Source organism: Amblyomma maculatum, chromosome 6, assembly GCF_055883805.1.
Source record: "Amblyomma maculatum isolate TAMU_Amacu chromosome 6, ASM5588380v1, whole genome shotgun sequence".
NCBI lineage: Eukaryota > Metazoa > Arthropoda > Arachnida > Ixodida > Ixodidae > Amblyomma > Amblyomma maculatum.
In genome coordinates, this window is record NC_139349.1 from 332,043 (window position 1) to 350,320 (window position 18,278).

The following is an 18,278-nucleotide window of genomic DNA, read 5'->3' on the forward strand; positions in this document are numbered from 1 at the left end:
CGTTCTCGTTTTTTTTTTTTAGTTTTTTATTATTATTATTTGTTTTTGTTTATTTTTTTGTGTTCTTTTATTGTCCTGCTCTGCATTTCTTCTCTCCACGCCCTCCAGCATCCTCATGCTGGACAATGAGAATTATGAAAACGCTAACAGGAAGTCTGCGTAGTCTAGAGTAGACATTAGCTCGTTCGGTTGAGTATACGGAAGGATGATGCTTCCAGTCCTGGCGTTGACACTATTATTTTTCTTATTGATTACTGAGAACATGCTCTGGCGACACGCTTTCGTGACATGCCCTGATTACTCGCTCCGATGACGTCCCTCATAAAGCAAGAAAGGCTTTCGCTCCAAAAAAATGATGGTAGCTTCTGTGGCCGAGAAAGTATCTGTAAGGGGTCTTAGGCATCACGCACACCACATGATGCCCTGGTACCTCGTGCGTCTCAATTCTGTGGCCGAGAAAGTATCTGTAAGGGGTCTTAGGCATCACGCAAACCACATGATGCCCTGGTTTCTCGTGCGTCTCAATAAGGTGAAAGGAACTGTGAGGTTACTGCTAAAATTCTTCATTGCTTTTATTTCTTGTAACTCATGAATAGAAGATAGGGTTTGTGATGACCACTTCTTCACAGAGTGCACGTGTTGGCCATGTTTGTCTTGCTTTGTTATGAACATAGTGTAACTTCAGTGAAGCTTTCCCTGACGTGTCCATGGTTTCCTTTCTTCTCTGATAAGATTTTCCTGGGGTAACGTAACATTTATTTGATTACCATCATGTACATTGCCATTTATTTCTGAACTTACTGTGTGCTGACCGTATGCGACATTTATTAGGATTTGTTTACTTGGTAATTTCATTTTTCTTTTTCGAGCCCCTGTACTCGCCACCCGCCCGCTCTCTCAATGCCATCGACTACATTACTTGGAACCAAGACAAATCTTATACTATGTCCTTGTGTAAGGTTCTTTGTTACACTATGCATTATACTACAAAAAAAAAGGCATTAATGACTTTCTCGGATGTAATATGCTTCGAGTGTTCTAATCGGTGTAGATCACAGTGTTCTTTGTGTTGTTGTTGTTGTTTGGAGAGTGGCCTATATAGGTCGCTGCTTTTCACATTTAATAAGAAATTAGAACATAAAATGCTTAAAAGTCAGAGCTCATAGGAACAGATAAAGGTGGAGAAAATCATAACTGAAATTACCACATTCGAGATTCTCACATTCTTTACCCACGACCTGGAAGTTCAGCTAGGTAGTCGCGACATGAACTCTCAGCGTTGCAAAATACTATCTTGTTGCACAACGTTTCGTCCCGTTCTAATCGTGTCAATGCAATGCAAACATCCTTCTTAACAGAAGTCGTTTCTCAAAGATCATCTCTTCAGATCACTACTACAAAAATATCTGAGAAAAGTTCATGATCACTGTAGATAATGAAACGCATGCTACGTTACTGCGCCCTATTTAGAAAGAAGCTTCACTCACTTCATCAGTTGCGTGGAGGCGACCCTGAACTAGACTTTTTTTTGCTTTTTTCTATTCTGTTTCTTTATTTCTTTACAGTTTCCTCCTCCAAACGAATTTCGCAAGATGAAAGCATCGCCTATAGATATGCTCAAGACGCCAAACCTACGCAAAAACTTTATTTTGTCTCTCGTTATGTGGTAAGCATGATATCCACTGTCGTAAAATTTTGTTATGTATTCATGCATACGGGGTTTATTGCGGCTGCTGCCAGATTAGGTTTGCAGAATTATTACAATGCAGCTCAGTGCAAAGCCTTCAGAGGCTTGTCTATTAGAACATCAGCTACTGCACGGGTTAATAGCATAACAAATACGACAAAGCTATTTCTTTCAAATTGCTGCTGCGGAGCCTTTTGGAGATATGTCGCTAGCTGTAAACTATTCGCAGACGAATAGTTCTGTGCAATTATTAAAAGAAAAAGACCTAATTTGAACAGTTCGTGTATATTTGCACTGTGTAGAGGACAGTTCCCACTATTACATTAGGTTGAGGATATGGCTGCTGTAAGGCACAGGTTGCTTTAGCCTCGTTATTATTTTCCAGGGGACGTCTCTACTGTAGCGTCTCTTGAATATTAAGTAAATACAACACTGCAAGGTGCAGTCCTTGTCTTGGAAGAAATCTGTCACCACACACAAAATTGCTGCTGTAGCCCTGTGGATTCCGGTTCAGTGTCTTGAAAAATCTTATATAAAGACAGGAACCATTCCTTCGAAATGTCCGGTTGCCACACGAATACAAAATGTCCCGCTAATGTCTGTCCTGTGAGTCGCAGCCATCTGGGCGCAAACTAACACAACAGACCTCTTCACATTGTTTTGACGCTGCGCATAAGACGAAGATCTAAGTAAACGCACATACTACATGAACGACATTTACTTATGCATCCACGCTGGAGTGGCTCGAAACACTTGCGAATGCAGCTACTAAAGTGCATAACTTAAATATGGCACGGCAGCTTGGTTACACAGACTCTATTGTAACACTCAGTGCATCTGAGGAGTGTTATACACAAACCACACCCCCGCCGGGGTGGCGCAGTGAATAAAGCGCTCCACTACGCCCAAGGATGCGGGATCGAATTCCGGCCTCGGCGGACGCTTTTCGGTGGAGGCGAAAAGCTATGTGCTCGTGGGCTGTGCGATGTCAGTGCACGTTAAAGAACCCCAGGTGGTCGAAATTACTGGAGACCTCCACTACGGCGTCTCGCATAGCCTCAGTCACTTTGGGGCATTAAACGCTAAAAACCAAGCCAAATCACAAACCGCATTTTGATTTTGTCTGTGGTACAGTGATAAATAACCCAATGGAATCCATTCCTGCTTTATGTGTGTGTACTGCCCTATTCGTTTTGCTCCCTCATATCAATCTGGCTTAAATTTCGACCTGCAAAGATCTTCGCTTTGCAGCGAGAAATACGCAATATTTTCCAGGCAAAACGAAGATAAGTCCTCTCGTTGAAACGTTGGCTTCAGAACTAAAGTTTCCCCTCAACTTTTGTGCGGTTTTCTCAGTTGGCACTGCAAGGTTTTACATACCAACTAGGTAGAGCTGGGTTGTATCACGCATAGAGTGCCATTCCTTCTAACGATTACAAGGTATAGCTAGGATGGCCTGTATATTAGCCTACAAGCATTAATATGATAGAGGGAGCTCGTTTGTATTCGCATAACCAAGTTTGAGCGGCAAGTTTGAAAGAAAAATAATAAGACTGGAAAAGAGAAGCTCATCACCACGCTTCTGTTAGCGTCTTTCCTTGAATTGCATGCGGAAAATAGCTGCGTTGAAGCTGCATATGTTGCATGTGTTAGAGCATTAGCTTTACTCCTCCAGGTGCAAACCCAGAAAACGGCTCGTTCCGTCAACCTGAAAACTTAGCCCAGATCATAATGCGAGGCCTGCCTAGTGAAACCTCGCTTAGTACCGTGTGCTATGGTGAACTCGTGCTTGACTAACTGTTTATGACCAGATGACTAACTTACCGGGTTACTATTTGTACATCGTAATTAGAGTTAATTAGTTAACTGTGATTAAAAATTGCTGTTTACGGCACATCCTCGGGTGATATATTGTTACATAGCTTATGTTGAGTATAATTGCATGGTACTCATTGCAGCCCTTCATTATCCTTAAATAGTTAAATGTTATTAATAATAGAACTTTGCTCTACTGCATCTAGTCGATCATATATTGTTGGGTAGCTTATGTCAAATATAATGGCACTGGGTTATTTTAAGACTTAATAAACGTTAATAAGTTCACTGTAAATAACAAACTGAACTTTATTTAATTTATAAAGTTATACATCGCTGTATGGCTTATATCAGTACGGGTGCATTACACTATTATCAGGTTTAATTACCGGGAATTAGTTGATGTCATTAAGAAATGAACTTTTCGCTGTTGTCAAGTCATATAGGTATCTGAAAATTTCGACGAGTAGAATCCGAAAATAGGTTTTTGTACAGCTATCGCTTGATCTTGGGTGCAAACAGGATTAAATATATTATTTTTCCCTTTCGAGAAAGCATTTTCTAGCACCCGCAAGAATTCGTCACCAAGTAACTTGGCTGCCTCGCTATCTTGTGCAACAACGTCGAGAATTCTATCACCAGAAACTCGTCGTGATGTCTTGTACTGAACATATGGTCTATTTTCGCCTTCGGGTACAGCGTACCTTTTAATTAAGGTGCTTTAGACAGCCTTGCGAACTTGACCTATGTGCAGCCGCTTCTTATCGAGAGGAGCAAACGCAATCTAAAACATAATCAAATTCAGAGCGAGGTTTCAACAAAGAAACGACACTTCATTTGTGGTCAGTGATCAGGGTTTGGCACCAAACGTAGGCAGCCTGCTTTTCTTAAAAGTTCCCACGCTGTTAAGCTGAGCAGTATCGGCGAGTACACACCATGGAACTGAGTAGCCTCATAACGGTTTTAGAAAAGGTCTTCTCATACTCTACATTAAATTTACCACCTTGGCGCAATGTATTGTCCGATGTAAAAAAAGTAGATGGTATACGTAAAGTAGTTACAGAGTTATAGGGCACAGAATAGTACATGGTGCTCTAAACTAATTCTGGGGCTACGAAGAGGCACTCTTCGTGGGCCACCTTAAATGAATACCACTTTAAATGGATACTCCAGCAGAGAAGAAACATGCAAATAGGGGCAAACAGACAATGTCTCAGCTGCATTTTCACTGACTGTTTATCCCTTCTTCTTTTTTTTACTTTGTTCTTTCTCTGGTGCGGTATTCGAAAATGCACACAGTATCCGAGCTCTCCATTTCATTATTTAGCAAAAGATTATATAACATGGACAGTAACTGCACGAAGAATAGGCTTCAATGTGCTCTTTTGCCTAGAATGCCATAAATAAAGAGAGCCAGGCGAAATCCTGCCCATTTTTCTTACCAAGTTATAACTTTGTTCCTCAACTTGCTTTTTTTTTTCTTTCCTTCTACGCCTACGCTCTCTGGATGCTGGTATGGATCATGCTTTACTTCCTCTACAGGACTCTGGCCTGCCTAGTGTACACAGCTGGCCAACTGTACGCGGCTAACGCCAGTGACAGTCCTTTCGTGATGACCAGTGCGATAAACTTGGTGGACATTTTGGCCACTGGCACAGCGCTGCCCTTGGCCGACCGCTGGGGACGCAGGCCCACAATGATGACCACCTACTCGGCAGCTGCGGTGGCTTACATCTGCTCTGTTGCAATTCCGCAAGGTAAGAAGATTCGAAGATGCCTACCAACAGATATCTGTACGAGTTCATATGACTAAGTAAGTTGTGATGATATAGAGTGTCGTCACTAACTAAGCACTTTCCGGCTGCCTGGTAATTCTGTGATACCTGTAGGCTCTTATAGGCTCAGAAAGGTTGGTTGCTTCCTATCCTTGACAGGGATTAGCAGCTGGAAGGCTTAGCAGATGTATACATATAACCTTGTTCTAACAAAGTGATTGCTCTAGAGCTTTTATCTTTTTATCTTATTCACTAAACAGTGACAAGCATTAAAGCTCCTTTGAGAGTTCTTTCTTGGTATTTCTTGTACGAAGTCGTAGGCCGAGAATTCAATTTCATGCACTTCGCCTTCTAGCACTTGGATAACGTTCCAGTAATGCGAACTTGCTCATATACGTTAGCATGACTAGCAAGATGTTTCAGTAAGGCTTGTAAGTTCTAAGCCCAATCTCGCTATGTCGACAGGTATGCACAGTCGACGTCAACCTTGATTACAGCTCTAGAACAGGACATATCGATCTACAAAAACTAAAATCAGACTTCAACCCCTCATTTTGCAGCAAGTTGCTCGTGTCTACCTTGCTTCTTGGTCTGTGTGGCACAACTTCCCCTCAAGTTTTGCCTCTATAACCCAGCAGCTGCTGCGACATCTGGCATTTCTTGAAGGGAAGTGCATCCCTCCAGAGCTCTGCACAAGAGTAACGTCGACTGTAAATAGCAAACTCGCTGCATTCGTGCAGAGGCATTTAACCAATAAGTGATGTATTTGCAGCATAGCACAGCAGCAGAATTCATGTCGCAACTGTACTACTGTGTATGCCGACTTACGAGTGTAGTAAATATTTAACCTTTCCGAGAACAGTGGGCTTAAGTGTCTTCAGTCATTTTGAAGCAGAGATGTTCGCCAAGTAGTAGTATTTCCTAACGCAGCGACAAGTATAAGAAAAGAACGAGATGATGTGATATGCAAATGCTTCAATGATCAGTGAACTTATCGCGAGCACTCCTTTCCGCATCACTACCCCTTTCATCAGTTCTACAGATCCGTAGCGAAAACATTTTTCAATAATTTTCTTCCTTCATGTGCGCCTTCGAAATTTAGTCATGAACAGCTCAGTACACAAACTGTCATTTCTGCAAGATCGTATGAAATTCGAAACAAGGGTGCTTAACAAAATGCTTTTTCATTGCAAAGCAAAAGCATTGGCTTTGTCTAAAGCTGGGATTTTTTTTCTTGAGAGGAAGTAAGCAATTAAGCTACTTTCAAGCGAGGTTTACGCTTCTAACGCTGGGCCTTTTCTGTGCGCTTCCTTCCCAGACAGCTTGGTAGCAAGCACGGCTGTGTTTATGCTGGCGCGCGTGGCGCTCACCATGGCCTACAACGTGGGATACCTGTACGCGGCTGAGGTGTACCCTACGGCGGCTAGGTCGCAGGCCCTGTCGCTGCGGCAGGCTTTCGGCTCCATCGGAAAATTCCTCAGCTCACAAGTCACCCAGCTAGTAAGTTCCCGCCTAATGGTCATCATATGTGTTTGAACACTTGCGAATAAGCTCCAGTGTTCAGAGGCATTCGTCCTTGCCAAATATATATATATATATATATATATATATATATATATATATATATATATATATATATATATATATATATATACACACACACACACTTCAAAGCAACCAACACTCTACGAGTCCAAGGCAAACGTTCGGGATTTATTTAAATGTTGTGTTGTTGGTATTGACAAACATTAGTATATATATATATATATATATAGGGAGGGGGTTGAAGCTCGAATGGGTCCGGTAGGTCATAAACTTGAAGTAGGTGACACACGGTGAAAAAACAACACTTTAATCAGACGTTTCGGCCGGGGTCCGGCCTTTGTCAAGGAATGTTCCTTGACAAAGGCCGGACCCCGGCCGAAACGTCGGATTAAAGTGTTGTTTGTTCACCGTGTGTCACCTACTTCAAGTTTATATATATATATATATATATATATATATATATATATATATATATATATATATATATATATATATATATATATATATATATATATATATATATATATATATATATTGTCACGCGCCTTCGCAGAACGTCGACGGAAGATGAAGAAGAACGGTCGGGTAGATCGGTGAAGAAGAAAGAACAAGGGCGGAGGGACGTTTGTACGCTTCGCCGCAGTCCTGTTTGGACCGATCCCTGTAAATAAACCCCCCGTGCGTACAAGGCACGTAACATCTTGGTGGAGGTGCTGGGTAGCGACCACGGAGCGTTTCATCTACCGAAGAAGCCGTAGACTTGCTGGCTTACCACCAATGCCATCAGACATGACTGAAGACGGCAGTACTGAGCAGCCAGGATCATCCACGGCGAACAACTGGCCCCATTATTGAGATCCGCGTACATTCTCTAAAAAACCTGAGGAGGATGTTGATGAGTGGCTGAAACACTATGAACGAGTGAGTAAATACAATCGCTAGAACGCCGCTACTAAGCTGGCTAACGTGGGGTTGTTCGTTGCCGCCACTGCCTTCGACTGGTTTTATAATCACGAGGATTCATTAAGTACATGGGCTATCTTTACAAGCGAGATCAAGAAAAAAAACCTGCAAAGAAGAAGCGCGCTGAGCAAACTTTGCTTCACCGAGCGCAAGTACCTGGAGAAACTTGTACCGCGTATATCGAAGCCATCTTAAAGCTATGCAAGCTCGTCAACCCCACTATGCTTGAAGAAGACAAAGTCGGACACCTCCTGAAAGGAATAGCCGAGGACGTTTGTAATTTCCTTATTAGCAAAGAGACCTTGAGCACCACCGCTGATGTTATAAAGCATTGCAGAACATTTGAGGCTCTCAAGCTGCGACGAATTACACCTAAATTCGGAAGACTGGCCAATGTCACCTCTGTAGCCAGTGTTGAAGCCTGTCCTTCAGTTTCAATGGCTGATATGATACGAGAGATTGTACGCGAGGAATTGTCAAGATCCAGGGACACCACCTACGGTGAAGAATATGTGCGGCAGAGTTGGGCACCGCAGGCAAATGTTGCCGCCCTGTCCACTCAGTGGGTTCAACCTCGCGGCGCTTCGCATATGGACGATCAGCGCAGCTGTACTCAACGTTATGACCACCAGCCGACGGAAAGGAGGCCCGCCTACTCTGAAAACGTGGTTTGTCAGCAGCGAGAGCCTCGATACAACCAACGTCGCGACTTTGTTAGTGAGAATTCTTATGCTGATCGCTGGCGCCCTCAGGTGCTACAGGTGTGGCCTTGCGGGGCATATCGCTAGATACTGCCGTCGCCGTTTTCCAACTGTCCAAGACTACCGACCCCACGCGAACATTCACGGACGACTGCACACCGAACAACAGCGATCCCCGACTACGTCTGCTTGGGACTCTCACCATTCGACATATTTGCGGAATTCATCTCCTGCATCTGATCGTAGTGTGACGCCGCCACCCCAGCGCCCGCGCAGGTCACCTTCCCCTCGACGTCGTTCTTCTCCTACGCCTCAGGGAAACTAGGAGGCGCCGCCGATGGAGGTGAGGCCGCCGGCGAGTCGATGACGTCCATACCTCTACCCGTGTTTATGTTAAAGAACAAATTGGAAATGTTTGTTGATGGTGTGAAAACAATGGCTCTTGTGGACACTGGTGCTACAGTATCTGTTACGAGTTTGAGTTTTAAGAACCGTTCAGGTAGGAAAGTAATGTTCAGTGGTGACCGTGCAGTGTTATCGCGTGGTGTCGGTGGTGAACCTTTAGTTCCTCTTGGTGTGTGTGCTTCGGATGTTGTTATTGGCGGCCTCAAGTTTAGAGTAGAATTGGCAGTGCTGCCTCGGTCAACGCATGATGTGATTCTTGGGATTGATTTTCTGCAAGAGTGTGGTGCAACTTTAGACTGTGGTACGGGAGAGATTGCTTTGAATCCTTCACTACTTTCGGTTCTTGTGGATGACTCGACACCTGATTTTACAGTATTTGCTGTGGAAGAAGACACAATTGGGCCAGCGTTATCTGCAGCATTCGTGCGGGTTTTCTCTATTCGCAACCAGTGCGAATCTTTTGAAGCTATAGTAGAACCTACGAGATTCACCTGCTCTAAAAGAGTACCCTTGTGCCTCGTTGCGTCGTTCCCGTGACTAGAGGCCGCACTGAGCTGTGGACAGTGAACCACTCCGAAGAGCCAACTGTGTTGCCTCGGGGCCTAAAACTCGCCCGTTTCGAGGAAGGCATATCCGGTTCCGTCTCGGCGTTAAACAACTCTGTCACTGAGCAGCAGGTGCGATCAGGCATGAAGACCCAAGTTACGGCTATGATCAGTAAGTCTCTTTCTACAACTTAGTGCCGTATTCTAGTGGAACTACTACTGAAACACGTGACAGTGTTCGACTTTGCTAAGGATGACTCAATGCCACTGCCTACTAGTCGTATTCATCACACAATCAACACCGGGTCCGCACCTCCAATACGTCAGAAGCCCTATCGAGTCTCAGAAACTGAGCGTAAGGTAATAGATGAGCAAGTTCAAGACATGCTAAAGCGCGGCATTATTCGACAGTCCTGTAGTCCTTGGGCAGATCCAGTTATCCTCGTTAGAAAGAAAGACGGCGCATGGAGGTTTTGTGTTGACTACCGCCGTTTAAATACAGTCACGAAGAAAGATGTCTACCCGCTTCCACGTATAGACGACGGAATTGACTGTCTGCACTCAGCTTCATACTTTTCTTCTATTGACTTGAGATCCGGTTACTGGCAAATCCCCATGCACATTGCAGATAAAGAAAAAACGGCATTCGTAACACCAGACGGACTTTATGAATTTAACGTTATGCCTTTTGGATTATGTAATGCACCTGCCACATTCGAGCGGTTCATGGATACAATCCTTCGTGGACTAAAGTGGCTAATTTGTTTATGTTATTTGGACGGCGTTGTAATTTTTGGCAAAATATTTAGTGAGCACAACAGCCGTCTGGATATCGTACTTGATTGCATAGAACGAGCTGGTCTTGTACTGAATGCAAAGAAATGTCATTTTGGTTATCGTGAAACAATTGTCCTCGGTCACTTAGTTGACAAAGAAGGTGTTCGACCAGATCCCAAGAAAATTGAAGCTGTCAAAAGTTTTACCGTGCCCAAATCAGTGAAAGAGCTGCAGAGCTTTTTGGGGCTATGCTCGTACTTTCGACGCTTTATACCAAGGTTTGCAGACATCGCTTACCTACTCACGTGTCTACTGCATAAAAACGCACCATTCAATTGGACCAGCGAATGTGGCTCAGCTTTCCGTCATCTGAAGTTTCTTTTGACCTCGGGCCCGATCCTCCGCCACTTCTGCCCATCAGCTCCATTTGAAGTACACACTGACGCAAGTGGTATCGGTATCGGCGCTGTACTTATACAACGCCATGGACGCGATCAGCACGTGATAGCGTATGCCAGCCGCTCATTGAATAAATGTGAAAGAACACGGTTACGGAGCAAGAATGTCTCGCCGTTGTGTACAGCGCTTTCGTTTCCTATCTGTACGGGAATGCTTTCACTATTATGACCGACCACCATTCCCTTTGCTGACTCGGGAGTCTTCGTGACCCCTGTGGGCGGCTCGCTAGATGGGCTTTACGCCTACAAGAGTTTAATTTTACTGTGGTGCATAAAAGCGGCCAGAAACACTCAGATGCTGATTGTGTTTCGCGTTTGCCGCTTCAAACGACTGATAACGACTCAGACAATTTCGATGAATATTTGGCTCCAATTTCACAAACCTTCCCTGATCACCGAGTTTTTCGAACAGAGCAACGCAAAGACAAAAAATTAACATCTCTGTTTGATTCCGCTAACGACCCTATGAAGAACACATTTAGCATTCGCGACGAAGTGCTTTACAAGAAACATTTTGCCTCTGGGGGAGCACGTATGCTTCTTGTCGTTCTGGAAAGCCTACGCATCACAGTTCTAGAAATGATGCATGATGACGCCACGTCTGGTCACCTGGGAGTGGCCCGAACACTCCACCACACACAGCAGCGATTTTACTGGCCGAAGATGCGTTCAACGATCGAGCGATATGTAGCCAGCTGTGTGCAATGCCAGCGCTTTAAGCTGTCGACTTCAAGCCCGCATGGAAAACTGCAGCCAGTCACACCTCCAACAGCCCCGTTTGAGCAAGATGGCATTGACCTTCTTGGACCTTTCCCACGGTCCTCTGAATGAAACCGATGGATTCTTGTGTGCGTTGATTATTTAACCCGCTATTGTGAGACAGCCGCGATACCATCCGCTACTGCGTCTGAAGTATCTAATTTCTTACTTCGACTCGTAATTCTTCGGCACGGCCCTCCTGCAGTCATCATTAGTGACCGTGGACGCCAATTCACAGCGGACATTGTCGAAGAACTTCGCCTCACCGCCTGCAGTTTTCGCCACTCCACGCCATATCATCCCCAAACGAACGGTGTGGTAGAACGAACTAATAGGACGCTCACCAACACGTTGACTATGTACGTCGCTGCAGATCATAAGGACTGAGATGGCGTTCTACCGTTCATTACTCATGCATATAACACAGCGCAACATGAGACAACAGGCTACAGTCCCTTCTACCTTCTCTATGCTCGCACGCCTCGCTGTGGCCTCGACACCATACTGCCATTTTTCATTCATGACGAACCTTCTCTTGCTACCACACTCTGCAGAGCTGAAGAAGCCCGCCAGCTGGCCAGAGTTCGAATTTTATCTTCACAAGAACGTTCTAAGAACCGCTACGACGCCCGACACCAACAAGTTTATTATGTTCCTGGTGACTATGTGTGGTTGTGGACACCTCTCCGTAAGCGTGGTCTTTGTCAAAAACTGCTGTCACACTACACCGGACCGTTTGTTGTGTTAGAACGCACCAGTGACCTGAATTACGTCATAACACGCATAACTGCGAATGGTCGACGGTCACGTCAGTCTCAGGCGGTGCATGTAGCCCGCCTCAAGCGATTTCATTCCAGAGGTTCTCTGTAACTCGCCCGACGGGCTTCGTCTGCGAGGAGGGAAATGTCACGCGCCTTCGCAGAACGTCGACGGAAGATGAAGAAGAACGGTCGGGTAGATCAGTGAAGAAGAAAGAAGAACAAGGGCAGAGGGACGTTTGTACGCTTCGCCGCAGTCCTGTTTGGACCGATCCCTGTAAATAAACCACCCCCGTGCGTACAAAGCACGTAACATTATATATTATAGCGCTCTTGATGTCACGACGTAAGGCAAAGCCACTGCGACCAAGCAACAGTACACCCGAGACAGACAGCAACTGCGTTACCACGCACTGCCTCTTCTTCATCCATCTAGTCTGTAACAATATATATATATATATATATATATATATTGTTACAGAGATTGCAGTAATGGAGATCTTTAAAGAAACCTATATATGAAGCACCTAATGTTATCAATAAGTAATAGTGGTTTCAAACTAAAGGGCTAAATCATTGAGGCAGAAGCGTAGATAGCCTAAGGGACAGATTGTGAATCTATTATTTATAGACTCCTCGCATCACTAATGTACTGCGGATAGAGAAAGAGTTGGTGTGATGAAAACACAAGGGATTTGGTGCTTAAAGACAATATATTTTTGTCCCCTGAAGGTAGACAATAAAAATAAATTGACCTAATCTACTGTAGCGACCCACAGCCGGCATGGGGCCCGGGATGACTCATCAAATTTCATCTAAGACCGGGTGAATGGCAAAACGAGGTGTTGGGCTATATGGCAAGAAACTGGAATCCTTGCGGTATACTTTGCTACTTCAATATATATTTACTGCCTCGTGGTTCATCCTATGCTGTTGGCAGTTAAAGCTTGTGTGTTCACTCTATCGTCTTTGTGGCATTCCCCTTTAACACATACCAACTCACCCGAAAAGCCACTTTATTACCGCATCAGTATGGAGTTGATTTGCAAAAATATCGTTATGCTAATATTAGAATGCGCATTACAGAGCTCACTGTGCTCGAATTTTATCTATGAATGCCCAATACGACCTATCTGAGATGGCGCATTTGGACAATGCAAGTTTTCTGGGGAAAAGAAGGGCAATCTATCTCTGGAAAATTCTCCTCCTCTCCCTTGACTCATAAATGCTCTTCTGGTCTTTAGTTATTCCTTCCGCGTTATAGGTTGCTTCACTTAGAAAGAAATGCCATCAAAAACTATCAGCACAAGAACTCACGAAAGAGACGCAGCCAAGATAAGCATTAAATCTGCTAAAGAGGCAAACTGTATAATAAAAATGTATAATATTCACGCTAATAACTGTAATACTGCCATCATAATCACTGCGTGGCATTAGTTTTGCATATTCACTGTGCGCCTCGCACACTTGTTTATGAGCCTGCAAACAGCTCGTCCCGGATTCCGATGGCGGCAGCCAACGCCTCTCACTGTGTTCAGTGAGGCTTGCAACAAAACTAGGCAGGTGCCAATCGCTATCAGCGCGCATTCCCTAGTTAGTGCACACCCTCGAACATTGCAAGAGCACTGAATATCCCACTAACACAACTTCACATCGGATCTGTTCTCATCAGAATAACATCTCAACTCCAGCCCTGGTGCTTAGAGCGTACGTCCATCATCTCGTGCCAGCTCAGAAGACCTCTTGCCAGTTTCTCGTCAATTATGTCTTTGTATCGATGAGGGAGAAGCGGCATGGCTGCATTCTCTGATACATTAATTCTGCCCGAATCATGTGCCCCAGGCTCTACTGCTTTGCGACGCGGATACAAAGGATGTCGGAGGAGATGAACTGCGGTGATAACCGGAATGCTAGCGTACCTATCTCACTTTTGGCCTAAAGAAGCTATATCGCTCATCATTTAGAGCCTAGCTCATATATATATAGCGTTCATTTGCTTCAGTGTCGTTGATGTCGTCGTCGGCGTAACTGTCGGTAGTCCAGGGGATCACCCTATCACAATAGGCACTGTACCATGGGGTGCAGAATTCTTTTCGGCTTGGGGAAACTTTCATTCGGTATTCGTATACTCTGCCTTTCACAGTTTCATGAAAAGCATGTGAGTAAGGGCCCTGAGGGACTCCTTAAAGCTATCATGTCCTGCCCTTAAAAGGGAAGTTTATATTTCCGCTCTAATTTGGTTGCAATTTCAGAAAAATGTCCGGTAGAGTAAAGAAAAAACCAGAAGTGAACTTGACCTACCGCTTTTCGTGAGGCAGCGCGTATAATTGCGTTCTCGTTCTTTTTCATAGCTGCTCGACCGGAAGCTATGCATGAGAATCGCGGCTTAATTCATCTACACAAAATTAATTCGACTGTAGGTGGCACTGTTTTAACCGGATACAATGTAGAATGTGGGATTGTGGGACTGTACTGTTAACAGAACGGATGCATGCTTCTCGCTCACGCTGCTGCCGACGAAATCACCATTGTTTTCTGCGATGTAGAGAGCTGCGCTCCAATTTTGCATTACAGAGTATCGTAATCGTCGGTGTCAATATTTTGGTCCTTTTCACACAGTGCTCTTTTCGGCAATGTAATTTTGAATAGATAAATAACCAAAGAAGAAAGCATCGCTGAAAGCTCTGGTCTTCGCATGGCACTAAGGTTTCACGCTCTAAAAATCAGACTGATCAGTTCACCTAATTGTGCATTCCAGTCGAGGATGCGTATAGCAGCTCTCCTGATCTCCGAAGGGTGAAGATGGCATCACCACTTAATTATAACTCAGGCGCAAAATCCTAATCGCCCACAGAAATAAGCTCTTTGATTTCGCGAAACTAACACTTTTGTGGATCGCTGGCTCAAATAGGCCAGAAAAAAGGCGCGCTATTGGTGCAGCATAAGTAAGTGAGCCTGACAGTTCTTTTAATCGTGCTACTGAATGTACCACGCAGGTCATGTACGGGCAAGCCATCCCACTGCTGCTGATGGGGTCCATGTCCTTACTCCTGGCGTTACTCACGTTCCCAATGCCTGAGACTGTGGACCAGCGGCTGCCCGAAACGCTCGAGGATGGCGAGGCATTCGTGTATGAACAGAACACGTGTTGCTGCGCGCCGGTGCGCGAACCGCAGCCTCCCTCGCAGAGGCCTGCGGCGGGAAGGGCACGCTCACTGTCTGTCATCTCAGCAGCATCGGCCGTCAGTGTCAGCCCCGACTAAAGTGCCTGTCTACAGTCCCAACAACCCTCATGCACGGGATGTTACTGCGTACATGGTTCAGCCATTTGTTACGTTTGGTTTCGCTTTTGTGTCACCTTGGTTTTTCACCACTGATCGCAGCTCCCGGCGACGTAAGCCGCACTTATAGACCGAAGCCGGGAGACGAGAGAAGGGCGACGAGTTCGACACGCACAGGGAGCTTCGCAGGCCGTAATCCAGACCCATGAAGAATATTGCACTTGTTCTGAGACGAATGGTGAAATGCGCTCCCTGTGACTTGGCCGTATTACTAGATGTCGCTGCAGTAGTTAGCGGTAGGAGAGCCGCAGGACTCCTAATTGCTATTTGCTTCTTTCTCTATCAGATGTTTCCTGCGTCATGGTTAACGTTTGACTAAATGAAGCAGGAACGATACGAAAAATTGATATTCATCCCCCCCCCCCCCCTCACCCGCTCACCCCGAAGAAGCATTCTTAAGCTTTTGCGGGGCTGGCTATGTGCGCGACCACTTTAAAAAGTTATGGGAAGAGCAATACGCGGCAGCATGTGCTTTGCGCCCACTTCTGGAAATCTACAGTAGCCGTCATGCCGTCATTCACAGTACGGGGGAAAATCGAAGATAAGCTGGTAAGCTGGCCGCTAAGTTTCGTCAGATGGGTCCGGAACGTGACTGCCATTTTCTATCCCAGTTTCTTCGCCGTGGAGCTTCGTTCACTTTTCAATGGGTGTTACTGCTTCATCTTTACTTCTAAATGCGGCAATAATCACAAGACAGATATTCCTTGCAGCGTTTAAAGGCGCCTGAGAACCGATTTCGGTAAACATGGTGGACGACAGCTCACATCAGCAGCGCAGGACTTGCGCGAATTATAAATAAAACAAAAACAAAAAGAAAGAAAACAAGTCCACTCAAGTGTTCTAAGAAAGAGTGTCCATGGCAGGTTTATAACTGCCAATATCTGTCCAGCCGTAATAAGTAACGGTTCTCTTTCAGGAAAGCAAGTGGGACTACTATTTCGTTAAAACCAGGAAAACCAGGGCACCAAGACTTTTCCAAACGTCATAATGACGAAGTAGACGCAACCTGGGCTGCTTGGTGTGGACGCCGTTCAAAGGGTCTTGTTCATACCGTTGTTGACGGCCACCTGGCACTAGCGTTATCGGCCGGATAGTTTAAAAACTGCAGGCACCTTTCGATACAGGTAGCAGCTATGAGCCAAGGAACCTTTGAGCCTTCAAAAGTAAAGAAAACACATTGAAATGAATTCGAGTGAATCTACTGCATAATGTAGTCCGCCACGGCTATTCTCAATGCAATAATCTCCTTGAGAAACTGAGCGCGTCTCAAATGCACCTGTGGCGGGACGCGCCAATTTACTAAATGAGTTCATTAAATCACAGAGACAAGTATCCTCTATGTGCGGACGCAACTAGAAGGAAATGTTTAAGCTGACATAGCATTCAAGAGGATGCATCCAATGTTATTTGAAAAATAAAACTTTGAACTTGTAAAAAACGTCATATCAGAAGACACAAGTGCGTCTTTTTGTATTTCAGTTTAATGCTCAAAGCAGATTCTTGGAGGTGGTTCAATTCCCCACTCACACTTTGCAGTCTTTCCTTTTTCACGTGATGAAGGCTGTGGACCGGCATTGATCCTATTAAAAAATTAGTAAATTTCTTTGTGACTAGCTGCGACGGTTGAAAGAAAACAATTTCCTGCACGCCCAAATACGTTGATTCATTTTACTATTTCAGAATTTCTCCCACTCATGCGCAGAACTACTAAGACGATGGCTATTTCGTGGCGTTAACTTCGCCGCGGATTTCTCGGAAGCTTGGACATTCACCACTTATTTCACGAAACTTTTCCACGGTGAAATGCTACAAATTAATGGTGAGAAAAGTGCGGAGGATTATAGCTAAAATTTTAATACCCTGCGAAAACGGTGTTGTGCAGGTTTTTCTCTCCAGTTGCCTATCGTTGTGCAGCTGGCTGAAATGAGGCACACATTCAGTTCAGTTCAGTCGTTCAGTCGTGTCCGACTCTTCCTGACAATGGACCATATCACGCCACGCTCTCACTATCTTCCTAACATCACATAACTTCATCTGCAGCGCCTCGAGGATGCCATCTAACCATCGCGTTCGCTGCCTACCCCTTCTCCGGTTACCCTCAACCTTTCCCAACATCAAATGTTTCTCCAGCGACTCCTCTCTTCTCATCGGATTACCAAAGTAGCTGAGCTTTAACTTTAGAATTTGAACCTCCAATGAGCAGTCAGGGTTTGCGGTCGACAATATCGACTGATTTGATCTTCTGGCAGTCCAAGAAACTCTCAAGAGTCTCCGCCAGCACCACAATTCAAACGCGTCAATTCTTCGGCGGTCAGCCTTCTTCACAGTCCAACTCTCGCATTCATACATCACAACTGGAAAGACCATAGCACGAGTTATACGGATCTTGGTTGGCAGACTAATGTCTCTGCTCTTTACTAGGCGGTCAAGGCTAGCCATGGCTCTCTTTCCCAGAAGCAGGCGTCTTCTAATTTCATGGCTGCAGTCTCCTTCCGAGGTAATCTTGGAGTCCAAGAAGAGAAAATCAGTCACAGCTTCCACTTCTTGTCCATTGATGCTCCAGGACTTGATATGGCAAGACGCCATGATCTTTGTCTTTTTAATATTCAGTTTAAGCCCAAACTTCTCACTCTCTTCTTGTACGCGCATCAGAGGTCTCTTGAGTTCCGCTTCACTTTCTGCCATTAAAGTGGTATCATCCGCATATCTAAGGTTGTTGATACGTTTTCCAGCAATCTTCACTCCAGCT

The 18,278-nt window shown here is 44.9% G+C and overlaps 1 protein-coding gene across 2 annotated transcripts in view; it reads left to right on the plus strand.

The window, feature by feature from the left end:
* LOC146184922 (solute carrier family 22 member 13-like) overlaps nucleotides 1-16,991 on the plus strand; it is a 64,918-nt gene extending 47,927 nt beyond the window's left edge. For both annotated transcript variants that reach the window (XM_084605882.1, XM_084605881.1), the window contains 4 exons: nucleotides 1,566-1,666; nucleotides 5,045-5,259; nucleotides 6,596-6,777; nucleotides 15,185-16,991. In XM_084605882.1, the coding sequence (XP_084462008.1) occupies nucleotides 1,566-1,666; nucleotides 5,045-5,259; nucleotides 6,596-6,777; nucleotides 15,185-15,451 (765 nt within the window). In that variant the 3' untranslated portion in view covers nucleotides 15,452-16,991. The remainder of the gene's footprint in view (nucleotides 1-1,565; nucleotides 1,667-5,044; nucleotides 5,260-6,595; nucleotides 6,778-15,184) is intronic.
* The last annotated feature ends 1,287 nt before the right edge of the window (nucleotides 16,992-18,278 follow it).